Source organism: Oncorhynchus gorbuscha, linkage group LG12 (assembly GCF_021184085.1).
Source record: "Oncorhynchus gorbuscha isolate QuinsamMale2020 ecotype Even-year linkage group LG12, OgorEven_v1.0, whole genome shotgun sequence".
Lineage (NCBI taxonomy): Eukaryota > Metazoa > Chordata > Actinopteri > Salmoniformes > Salmonidae > Oncorhynchus > Oncorhynchus gorbuscha.
The window spans coordinates 77,459,584-77,472,854 of NC_060184.1; the positions used below are offsets into that span (position 1 = coordinate 77,459,584).

At 43.9% G+C, this 13,271-nt stretch overlaps 1 protein-coding gene across 1 annotated transcript in view; it reads right to left on the reverse strand.

Moving 5' to 3' along the window:
• LOC123990298 (serine/threonine-protein kinase 17A-like) overlaps positions 1 to 12,387 on the reverse strand; it is a 50,955-nt gene extending 38,568 nt beyond the window's left edge. Inside the window, exon 1 of the mRNA XM_046290891.1 lies at positions 11,818 to 12,387. Coding sequence (XP_046146847.1) covers positions 11,818 to 11,978 — 161 coding nt within the window. The 5' untranslated portion in view covers positions 11,979 to 12,387. The remainder of the gene's footprint in view (positions 1 to 11,817) is intronic.
• Between the last annotated feature and the right edge of the window lie 884 nt (positions 12,388 to 13,271).

Sequence of the window (13,271 nt, forward strand, 5' to 3'; positions counted from 1 at the left end):
ATTGTATGGTGATAATATGGTATGGTGATAATATGGTGAGGTGTCTCAGTATGGGGATAATATGGTATGGTGAGGTCTCTCAGTATGGGGATAACATGGTATGGTGAGGTCCCTCAGTATTGTGATAATATGGTATGGTGATAATATGGTATGGTGAGGTCCCTCAGTATGGTGATAATATGGTATGGTGATAATATGGTATGTTGAGGTCTCTCAGTATGGTGATAATATGGTATGGTGATAATATGGTATGGTCTCTCAGTATGGGGATGATATGGTATGGTGAGGTCCCTCAGTATGGTGATAATATGGTATGTTGAGGTCTCTCAGTATGGTGATAATATGGTATGGTGATGATATGGTATGGTGAGGTCTCTCAGTATGGTGATGATATGGTATGGTGATAATATGGTATGTTGAGGTCTCTCAGTATGGTGATAATATGGTATGGTGATGATATGATATGGTGAGGTCCCTGGTAATTCCCAGTCCTATTATAGAGGCAGGGTCCTAGTATAGAGGCAGGTATCACCTTTACAATTGTCTTATGTAAAGAAATAAACCCTGCCCTAGATGAGGTTTGCGTGGTGGCAGTGGCCCTAGCCTATCCAACGGCCAGCCCACCACTGTATCCTCGTCCCGTCCGGACTCTCACCCACTGGGTGGTTATGAGGCATTGATACCAAAACGTTTCAGATGATTCCGATCCAATGCTGTTTGGTGTTAATCTGTGCTATGTTTACAGTACTGGACACGGGGTGCTGGACACGGGGTGCTGGACACGGGGTCTAGACCTGGAATGCTCTAAGGCTCACTCCAGGGGAGAGACAACTAGCCTATTTATATTGCGTATAGCTGGGCCACTATCTGCATGCTACTGAGGAGAAAACTCAAGACTGTACCCTCAATGCAAGTAGTGCACACTATACCAAAATGTTCCAAGTTCAGCAGGCACACATCAGCCTTCGATTTAAGGCTTGTGTACATGGAGAAACTTTTTAAAACAAGACCACAGCCTTTTCTGCAGCCAGAGACAAAGTCGTTGACAGAGCTTTATTGAATTAGACTCGGCAGGATCGTCCCCTTAGAAATGTCCTCTACATCGATGATTGGTCCCATATTTAAGAGTTACACACAGTGGGTATGGGTAGAGTGATAAGAGGTCATCAGGTGTCTGTAAATATGGCTCTGACTGACCGATGCTTAAGAAAAGTGAGGCCAGTACTCTTAGGACTCTTACCACCTGTATAATCATGGCATTAAAGTTGTTGCTATGTTAGACTGATGGAGTGGCCCGATCATCTAACTGGTAGGTGTCAAACTCTCATGTTACTGAGCATTCGGTAAAAACCTTCTGTTCGGCTATCTCGTGGCCAGTCAATAGGGTCAAAAACCTTCTGTTGTTCGGCTATCTCGTGGCCAGTCAATAGGGTCAAAAACCTTCTGTTCGGCTATCTCGTGGCCAGTCAATAGGGTCAAAAACCTTCTCGGCTATCTTCTGTTGGCCAGTCAATAGGGTCAAAAACCTTCTGTTCGCTATCTGTGGCCAGTCAATAGGGTCAAAACCTTCTGTTGTTCGTGGCCAGTCAATAGGGTCAAAACCTTCTGTTGGCTATCTCGTGGCCAGTCAATAGGGTCAAAAACCTTCTGTTCGGCTATCTCGTGGCCAGTCAATAGGGTCAAAAACCTTCTGTTCGGGCTAGGGTCAAAAACCTTCTGTTGGCGTGGCCAGTCAATAGGGTCAAAAACTTCTTCTGCTATCTCGTGGCCAGTCAATAGGGTCAAAACCTTCTGTTCCGCTATCTCGTGGCCAGTCAGGGTCAAAAATAGGGCCAGTCAATAGGGTCAAAAACCTTCTGTTCGGCTATCTCGTGGCCAGTCAATAGGGTCAAAAAAACCAGTCAATAGGGTCAAAAACCTTCTGTTCGGCTATCTCGTGCCAGTCAATAGGGTCAAAAACCTTCTGTTCAATCTCGGGTCAAAAAGGGTCAAAAACCTTCTGTTCGGCTATCTCGTGGCCAGTCAATAGGGTCAAAAACCTTCTGTTCGGCTATCTCGTGGCCAGTCAATAGGGTCAAAAACCTTCTGTTCGGCTATCTCGTGGCCAGTCAATAGGGTCAAAAACATTCTGTTCGGGTATCTCGTGGCCAGTCAATAGGGTCAAAAACCTTCTGTTCGGCTATCTCGTGGCCAGTCAATAGGGTCAAAAACGCTGGCATCACAGTGCAGGTTCTATAGAATGCAGACAAGGTCTCCAGCTGACAGAAAGGTTGACAGGATACCAAAAGCCAGACTACATTATAGTCATTCAGCAGATGCTTTTATCCAGAGTTTTTTTATTTGTCTATTTTTATTTCACCTTTATTTAACCAGGTAGGCTAGTTGAGAACACCTTTATTTAACTGGGTAGGCTAGTTGAGAACACCTTTATTTAACCAGGTAGGCTAGTTGAGAACACCTTTATTTAACCAGGTAGGCTAGTTGAGAACACCTTTATTTAACCAGGTAGGCTAGTTGAGAACACCTTTATTTAACCAGGAAGTTGAGAACACCTTTATTTAACCAGGTAGGCTAGTTGAGAACACCTTTATTTAATTTAACCAGGTAGGCTAGTTGAGAACACCTTTATTTAACTGGGTAGGCTAGTTGAGAACACCTTTATTTAACCAGGTAGGCTAGTTGAGAACACCTTTATTTAACCAGGTAGGCTAGTTGAGAACACCTTTATTTAACCAGGTAGGCTAGTTGAGAACACCTTTATTTAACCAGGTAGGCTAGTTGAGAACACCTTTATTTAACCAGGTAGGCTAGTTGAGAACACCTTTATTTAACCAGGTAGGCTAGCTGAGAACAACTTTATTTAACCAGGTAGGCTAGCTGAGAACGAGTTCTCATTTACAACTGGGATTTTTCTACCAAGTCAGTTTGGGTATTCGCTACCTTTCGGGTTAACAGGCCAACGTTCTTAACCGCTAGGCTACCTGCCACTTGTAGCAGTGTCCTCAGATGTCAGAGAGAGAGAGAGAGGGGACTTTCAGCCTGGGGATCTGAATTGATCAGAATTGATCAGAATTGCTTTCCCCAGCAGTTGCCCATAGGAGCAAAGGCCCATGTTTTTAATGCGTTGTAAGTATGTTTTGGCAATAGGTCACTAGACTCACTACAAAACACAACCACTTTACATGGGGGGGGGGGGCTGTTGCTGCAATCCTAATCTTTCACACTGCCAGTATGAGGGGAGAGTCGCATAGAAGGGAGGTTACCGTGTGTGTCGGCCTGCTCCCTGCGTCTGTCACTGTTTTGGCAGCCTGGGAATAAACTACTTTTCTTCTAGTGTCACCCGAGTGTCCTGAGTAGGTGCGGCCATCTTCTCAAAGAGCTCCATTAATGGTCAACGTGCACACGGAGAGTGAACCTGGGAGTAAATGAGGCAATGGCTGCAATGGCCTCATCACCTTTAGAACAAACAGCAAGGCAGGGCAAAGAGCTCCTACTGGCTGCTCATTTTCCTCAATAAGAAAAGGCCCTTTGAGCTCTTTACCAACGCCAGGACTGAAACCAAAGGCCTGTTTACTCCGTGCCTAATGAACTCTGACATTATGTGACCCCCTGTGTGTAGAGGAGTGGGACAGAGAGAGAGGAAGATGGGTTGCCTATTCATTTGTTCTTTGGGCACAGAGAGGGACATTTTCTGAATACCTTGGGAAAGGGCATTACCTCATCGCCCTCCCCTGGGCTGCCTCGTCGCCCTCCCCTGGGCTGCCTCGTCGCCCTCCCCTGGGCTGCCTCGTCGCCCTCCCCTGGGCTGCCTCGTTGCCCTCCCCTGGGCTGCCTCGTCGCCCTCCCCTGGGCTGCCTCGTCGCCCTCCCCTGGGCTGCCTCTTCTTTCAGTGAGGCTCAGGATCCGTTACATTATGGTTAATCGGCCACAATAAAAGACGCGGTTCACTCGCCACGCCTATGTGGAGATTAACAATTTCCATACTCGTGTTAGACTTCCTCGCCTGGATTTCTCTCTCTCGGCACAGGCTCAGTACATGTGAAAGGGCATGACAGATTGAATTTGCTGAGGGAGAAAGGTAACACCACAGCATGTAGCACCATTTTAATCCTACAGGGTCTCAACAGCATGCGTTAATAATCAACAGAAAACGGATTAGGCCCAGTTGATGACAGAAATGAGAGATTTCTTGCTGAGGCGTGCAACAGCTGTAGGAGGACAGAAAGTGAAATCAACGTCATTAAATTGCTTTGAAGGGAGGATGAATAGAGTGACATATACCCCTCCCTGCCCATCATCTCTTGACACAAGAGAGTACAGAGGGATCTCGTGGATGGGGTTCAATGACAAGCTTGGCTTTCACATGTCCTCCCCCCTCATTTCTCAGCGGTTGGCTGTTTCCACGGCGCTCAGCAAATGTTGCCTCCGGCCCTGCCGCGAGACTCAAACAACATGAAAAGCTTGGGCGATGATGTCATGGTATCCTGCCTGACTGTCAAGACACATAGATTCCTTCTGTGAGAAACAGAGGGGGAGGTTTTGTTCAAAACATGATAGGGGTTAGTAAAAGGGGTTTGGGACCGGGACCACACTGACAGGCAGGCACACACACACACACACCACACACACACACACACACACACAACGATGTGAGCTACCCCTATCATGTGTGTGTGTGTGTGCAGATGGAGTGTGTGTGTGTGTGCAGATGACGTGATGTTTTAGATGCTGGGGGAGTATGGGAGGGCGTACCACCCGCCCACAGCCTGCTGTAACTGCAGTCTAGAGAAATTCTAAAACGACACACTCCCTTATTAATCCATCATGACAGAGCATTTTTTTCTCCCCTGATGAGACACTGAAAGACCACTGGAATGTTATGGGGAAAACATCAGAACTTTTCTTCAAAACATTCAATGGTGATATGACAGGATTATTTGAAGAGTTTTAGCACTACTTTCAGTCATACAGCCCTTAGTAATATGAACAGGCTTTAATTTTGGCATAGAGACAAAACTACTTGAAGAACTGAATATCCCATATGGCTATTGTTTTAAGATGTAAACCTAGTTTAATTTATTAGAGCAGGACTGGCAAGATCCAAAAGAGATGAAGCAAAGTGGAAATAATTGTGATGGATTTCACCAGAGCGCAGTAGAACGTGCTCTAGCCTCGCTCTATTTAATCCTGGGTTAATGTGCTCTAATCTCTCTCTATTTAATCCTGGGTTAACATGCTCTAATCTCGCTCTATTTAATCCTGGGTTAATGTGCTCTAATCTCGCTCTATTTAATCCTGGGTTAATGTGCTCTAATCTCGCTCTATTTAATCCTGGGTTAATGTGCTCTAATCTCGCTCTATTTAATCCTGGGTTAATGTGCTCTAATCTCGCTCTATTTAATCCTGGGTTAATGTGCTCTAGCGTCGCTCTATTTAATCCTGGGTTAACGTGCTCTTGCCTCTCTCTACTTAATCCTGGGTTAACGTGCTCTAGCCTCTCTCTACTTAATCCTGGGTTAACGTGCTCTAGCCTCTCTACTTAATCCTGGGTTAACGTGCTCTAATTTCTCTCTATGTAATCCTGGGTTAACGTGCTCTAGCCTCTCTCTACTTAATCCTGGGTTAACGTGCTCTAATTTCTCTCTATGTAATCCTGGGATATCTTGGTGTCATCTGTATGCTGCCTGAGGCATGTGATATAGTTGTTTTTAACTGAAACCATAATAAAAATACTTAATAAACTCCAAATATTTAGACGACAGCAAGACTGATGCTTTTAGCCCTGTTACCAACCTATTTCCTTGACGAACTAAACTACGAGTGGTTGCACACCTATACAACGAGTATAGCCTTTAAACTACTCATTTATCCAGTGAATTCCTTGGAACCAAGGCCTGAAGACACAGTCTTAAAGAGGCAGTGCAGTCAAAAATGGGTTTTCCTGTGTTTTATGGATATTTCCACACCATGAGGTTTAAATAATACTGTGTGAAATTGTGAAAATGACAATACCATTTTAGTGTAAGAGCTGTTTGAAAAGACGGCCTAAGATTTCAGCTCGTTTTGCACTGTGGAGTATTGGCCTGCCTGACAACGTCACCTGGGGGTAATAGGTTAAAAGACACATAACAAACAAACAATTCTCTCTGCCAATAACAGACAGTTTGCAGGTTCCATATCCTTTCCATCAGGCTCCTCGTTCAAATCACTTACAGACAGTCGTAGCAAAATTATTGCTTGAGAAAATGCCTTTTGCCTGATTGGTGGAGTGTTGCAGAGATGGGAGAACCTTCTTGAAGGACAACCATCTCCACAGAGGAACTCTGGAGCTCTGTCAGAGTGACCATCAGGTTCTTGGTCACCTCCCTAACTAAGGCCCTTCTCCCCCGATCACTCAGTTAGGAAGAGTCTTGGTGGTTCCAAACTTCTTTCATTTAAGAATGATGGAGGCCACTGTGTTCTTGGGGACCTTCAACGCTGCAGAATGATGGAGGCCACTGTGTTCTTGGGGACCTTCAACGCTGCAGAATCTTTTTGTACCCTTTCCCAGATCTGTGCCTCGACACAATCTTGTCTCTGAGCCCTACAGACAATTCCTTCGACTTCAAGTGGTCTGAATACTTTCGGAATGCACTGTAGATCCACATTGTTCTGGTACTGGTACACCCTGTATACAGCTCCACATTGTTCTTGGACTGGTACTCCCTGTATATATAGTGGGGCAAAAAAAGTATTGGTGGCTGACTAAATTGTGCAAGTTCTCCAACTTCAAAAGATGAGAGAGGCCTGTAATTTTCATCATAGGTACTCTTCAACTATGACAGACAAAATGAGAAAAAAATATAAAAAAATTTAATGAATTTATTTGCAAATTATGGTAGAAAATAAGTATTTGGTCACCTACAAACAAGGCAAGATTTCTGGCTCTCACAGACCTGTAACCTCTTCTTTAAGAGGGTCCTCTGTCCTCCACTCGTTACCTGTATTAATGGCACCTGTTTGAACTTGTTATCAGTATAAAAGACACCTGTCCACAACCTCAAACAGTCACACTTCAAACTCCACTATGGCGAAGACCGAAGAGCTGTCAAAGGACACCAGAAACAAAATTGTAGACCTGCACCAGGCTGGGAAGACTGAATCTGCAATAGGTAAGCAGCTTGGTTTGAAGAAATCAACTGTGGGATCAATTATTAGGAAATGGAAGACATACAAGACCACTGATAATCTCCCTCGATCTGGGGCTCCACGCAAGATCTCACCCCATGGGGTCAAAATTATCACAAGAACGGTGAGCAAAAATCCCAGAACCACACGGGGGGACCTAGTGAATGACCTGCAGAGAGCTGGGACCAAAGTAATAAAGCCTACCATCAGTAACACACTACGCCGCCAGGGACTCGAATCCTGCAGTGCCAGACGTGTCCCCCTGCTTAAGCCAGTACATGTCCAGGCCCGTCTGAAGTTTGCTAGAGAGCATTTGGATGATCCAGAAGAAGATTGGGAGAATGTCAAATGGTCAGATGAATCCAAAATAGAACTTTTTGGTAAAAACTCAACTCGTCATGTTTGGAGGACAAGAAATGCTGAGTTGCATCCAAAGAACACCATACCTACTGTGAAGCATGGGCGTGGAAACATCATGCTTTGGGGCTGTTTTTCCGTGTAAAGGAAAGAATGAATGTATCGTGAAATTTTGAGTGAAAACCTCCTTCCATCAGCAAGGGCTTTGAAGATGAAACTTGGCTGGGTCTTTAAGCATGACAATGATTCCAAACACACCGCCCGGGCAACGAAGGAGTGGCTTCGTAAGAAGCATTTCAAGGTCCTGGAGTGGCCTAGCCAGTCTCCAAATCACAACCCCATAGAAAATCTTTGGAGGAAGTTGAAAGTCCGTGTTGCCCAGCAACAGCCCCAAAACATCACTGCTCTAGAGGAGATCTGCATGGAGGAATGGGCCAAAATACCAGCAACAGTGTGTGAAAACCTTGTGAAGATTTACAGAAAACGTTTGACCTCTGTCATTGCCAACAAAGGGTATATAACAAAGTATTGATATCAACTTTTGTTATTGACCAAATACTTATTTTCCACCATAATTTGCAAATAAATTCATTAAAAATCCTACAATGTGATTTTCTGGATTTACTTTTCTCATTTTGTCTGACATAGTTGAAGTGTACCTATGATGAAAATTACAGGCCTCTCTCATCTTTTTAAGTGGGAGTACTTGAACAATTGGTGGCTGACTAAATACTTTTTTTGCCCCACTGTAGTCTCTTAATAACTACATATCTGGTACTGGTACTTCCTGTATAGAGCTCCACATTGATCTGGTACTGGTACTTCCTGTATAGAGCTCCACATTGATCTGGTACTGGTACTTCCTGTATAGAGCTCCACATTGGTACTGGTACTTCCTGTATATAGCTCCACATTGATCTGGTACTTCCTGTATATAGCTCCACACACGAGCACAGTAGAACACACAGGGGACACGAGCACAGTAGAACACACAGGGGACACGAGCACAGTAGAACACACAGGGGACACGAGCACAGTAGAACACACAGGGGACACGAGCACAGTAGAACACACAGGGGACACGAGCACAGTAGAACACACAGGGGACACGAGCACAGTAGAACACACAGGGGACACGAGCACAGTAGAACACACAGGGGACACGAGCACAGTAGAACACACAGGGGACACGAGCACAGTAGAACACACAGGGGACACGAGCACAGTAGAACACACAGGGGACACGAGCACAGTAGAACACACAGGGGACACGAGCACAGTAGAACACACAGGGGGGACACGAGCACAGTAGAACACACAACTCAGATTGAGTTCCAGGCTAAATAACCAGGTTCATAATCTCCTGGCGGCTGAAGTACTTAGAAACAACCCAACCAAATGAAACAGCTTAGTAGTGTAATTTATTAGTCAAGTGCTTACTTCAGCTTTACAGACAGATAACTTCATTAATCACATGATTTACAGAAATAAGCATACAAAGCCAACCAAAACAAAACACTACTGCCTCAATTCAGGCGTCCAGACATCGTAATTGAATGTTTCTCATCGAGGCGGTAAAGGACTAATGGTCATAATATCAGTTGGTACAGTATGACCACTGTAGATTGTTAGCCATCATGCATCTCCAGCTAACTTCATGACATCCATGCCTTATGGATGAAAAATCTATTTGTAACCTGATCATTGCACCATACAAACACGTTAGACATGTGCGTAGGCTCGGCCTAATTCAATTTAATGGGGAATGATGAGTGTCACAGTAACAGAGGTGGTTTCAGGACTAAAGTGAATTCCAGCTACATCTGAGACCTGGGAACAGTGATTCCTTATGGGCCTTTTCTAAAAATACTCTAGCCAATGTTCCATGAAGTTCTCCTATGGCAAAACGTAACTCCTGTTTCCATTGGCAGGCACTAAGCTTCAGTCTCAGGCTAGATAGCAGTTTCCATGGTATTCTGCCAAACAAACACACACATAGCAGAGGCAGCCAATCAGATACCATGAAGAAATGATCCTACAGACAGAGAGTTCACATTTTTTAAATTATTTTTCTACAGTTTGATGATCCATGATAAATTAATTAACAGTGAGTACGTACATAGCAACAAACATCAGATAGAGATTGTGGGGCTTTGGCCAGAGGATGCTTGTGACCAGTCACCAGATGGGTACTTCCCTAGCAGCTGGTCACTGGACAGAGGGAACGATGATCTGATTCGGATGTGGCTTAGTCAAACACGTTGAAGCCTTTGGCTAATCTCAGACGCAACGGCAGGTCATGTGATGCAAAGTCACATTCTGAATGTCCCTCTTATGAAATAAATGGCTGAAAACAGTCAGACAGACATGCATAGCTCAAATGCTTTCTAGAAAAAAGGACAATGCCTTTGACATCCAACAGGACTCACGCATTTAATATATGCCATTTAGCAGACGCTTTTATCCAAAGCGACTTACAGTCATGTGTGCATACATTCTACGTATGGGTGGTCCCGGGGATCGAACCCACTACCCTGGCGTTACAAGCGCCATGCTCTACCAACTGAGCTACAGAAGGACCCCATTTCTTATCGGCTTAATCCAATCAGAGGAGATATACCGTAGGTTAGGAATCATCAACTAGTCGATGGGGATGATTTTTTTTCTTCATTTTATTGAGTAGGTGGTCAGGGGGCTGGAACATAATTACAAATCATTTGTAGACTGCAAATTGACCACAGGAAACCCAAACAGATATAACATATGACTAAAACATAATCATTTCAAACTTTGCTTACAAGATCACATATATATCTCTCTATTATGCGTGGGATTACTTTGGAACACATTTCCAAAATGTAAATCACATGGAGCTGATTAGTTAGTGTTTACATATTTTATGTAAAACAATAAAAAAAAATATATATATAAATATTGTAAATGTGTTCCAAAGTAATCCCATATATATATATATATGTTACCCTGCTGTAGGTTTTGCTTGGGGTCAACATGGTGCCATTCACAGGGTTGAGTGTGGTGTTTGCATTGCCTAGTCTAAGTGGCGCTCTTTATAATGCTCACAGGGCAACAGACACACTGCCCTAACTTTAACTAGCACGATAAGAGAGCTGTGTGGAAAGAGGAGGCTGAGACATTTCCACTCGTAAAAAAAAAAACACACTGGAATCCCCCCCTTCGTTCTCTGTCAGTGAAGCAGAGAAAGAACCACAGAGTTGGCTCCCAAGAAGTGGACTAAAGCCATTATTCAGTGGTGAAGTTTGGAGTTTCAAAGCGCCAATGACAAGATAGTTTTCAAGTATTTCCTTTGGCATCATTGAATTGAGAGAGTAAATGCAGCCAGCTATGCAGTATTTACCAGGCGTTTCATCATACTTTATAACATGGAGGGAGCTGCATTTAGGCTAAGTCGCTGGTGCAACTAAAGGCAATTTGAAACATACAGCCCATTGCTGCAAATTATAACATGCAGCCCATTGCCAAAGTGTTTGTGAACTGCATTTAGGAAGGAAAGGAATCTGTCCCAAGACAAGGCCCAGTGAAGACTGGCTGAAAACTGAGGGAAATTGCATTTTTCCTGACAGAAAATAACTAGTGTGCTTCACTGATGCTTTTTAATTATTATTATTTTTTTTTACAATTTATCAGACACATCAGCTCACATTGCAGTTCAAACACTCAGCAAAGATATGACGACTCGAGTGACCTTGCTGTGGAGAAACTGCAAGCCCACCGCTATAGCCTGCCATGCATAGCCTTCTCCAGCATTCTCAAACAAGAGAGGCGTGATTTTTCAGCTGGCACCCTATACGCAAGGATGAACATTAAATGCACGAATGGCTTGTCTCCAAGTGCGTGGAGACATTGACGTAAGTCCCGTCAACGGATTCCCCAATTTACACGGATGTCTACAATCAAAAATACATGTTGCAAAACCCTTACCTGCTGGACAGAATATCATGGCGTAATGTTAAATAAAATAATGTCAAATAACTTGCGGTGCAGACAAATACCTACACAATGACAGCAGGAAAGGAGATGTGACTACCTCATCTAACTACCACAGCCAGAAACGAGGATATTTGAATATCAACTATTCAAGAAATGGCAACATTTTTTTTGCACTACATCTTCAGTATTATCAGAAGTATGGAAACAGACAGACACAGTAGCTCAGAAGTTCTTCAGACAATTCACAGAGAGATAAGCTGGATAGATGCTCAGCACCAGATCTCCAGTAACGTTATTTACTAAGAACTTATTAACGTTAGTTACCTGCCAAGTTCTTTGCCCGGAATGATGGTGTAGTGGTCAGTGAATGTTTCATTCTTGATAAGAGTTTTGATCTCGGAAAGTAGCCCAAAACAGTTCTGGTTTGGTTCGGCTACCTGGCCATAGTGGCACCGCGTTCGGCTCCGGGGACATTCAGGAATCATCGCGTCGATTCGGTCCGGGCTGAATGTTTTACAGCGTGCGGTCTTTCCTGTCACTTTAAAACAAAACAGACAACGACAGCAACCCCAACTTCCCTAGTAGGCTGGAAGACTAGTAGTCGACGTTGGCTACAATATGACCACAAAAGTAGCAGTACTTCACTGCTTTAGGAGTGATAAAATAAGACCGCATCCCTCATGGATATTTCAGAGGAGAAAACTGTTACTTTCATGTGTAATTAAAGGATGTCGAAGCGTGCAACAATGTTTCAATATTTTAAACTAAACTGACTGTTTGTAACCGGGCTGTCTAATCTGATTTCGCTCGCTCATCTGTCTGAACAACGGATGAAATAATATATTACACATTTACAGTCAGATACTCTGTCTCTGTCACCGTGGTAGCACTCTTGATTGACAAGCAATTTGACCAAATAGGGCGGCGCGTGCTTCTTCACAACAGGCAGGGGGAGGGCTCTCCACATCAATAATGTATAAAAACCCTGGATTGTCCTGTTATGCGTTGGCCAATGAGTGGATTTGTCGGCCATATTGTCCCTCCTCAGAAACGCAGTCCTCCATAAGAATGAATGGAATTCTACAGCATTTAATTTAAATGTTTCTAGGACAAAATTAATGTATTGAAGTGTTTTTTGTTAACATTGGGACTTCATTTTTAATGTTTATGTTTAGATCACATAATATGGGCCGTATTCATCGATCTGGCCAAGGCTTTCGACTCTGTCAATCACCATATTCTTATCAGCAGACTCAACAGCCTTGGTTTCTCAAACGACTGCCTCGCCTGGTTCACCAACTACTTCTCAGACAGAGTTCAGTGTGTCAAATCGGAGGGCCTGCTGTCCGGATTTCTGGCAGTCTCTATTGGGGTGCCACAGGGTTCAATTCTCGGGCCGACTCTTTTCTCTGTATATATCAATGATGTCGCTCTTGCTGCGGGTGATTCTCTGATCCACCTCTACGCAGACAACACCATTCTGTATTCTTCTGGCCCTTCTTTGGAGACTATGTTAACTAACCCCCAGACGAGCTTCAAAGCCACACAACTCTCTCTTCCGTGGCCTCCAACTGCTCTTAAATGCAAGTAAAACTAAATGCATGTTTTTCAACTGATCGCTGCCCACACCTGCACGCCAGCATCACTACACTGGACGGTTCTGACTTGGAGTATGTGGACAACTACAAATACCTAGGTGTCTGGCTAGACTGTAAACTCTCCTTCCAGACTCATATTAAGCATCTCCAATCTAAAATGAAATCAATTCCTCCTTTGGC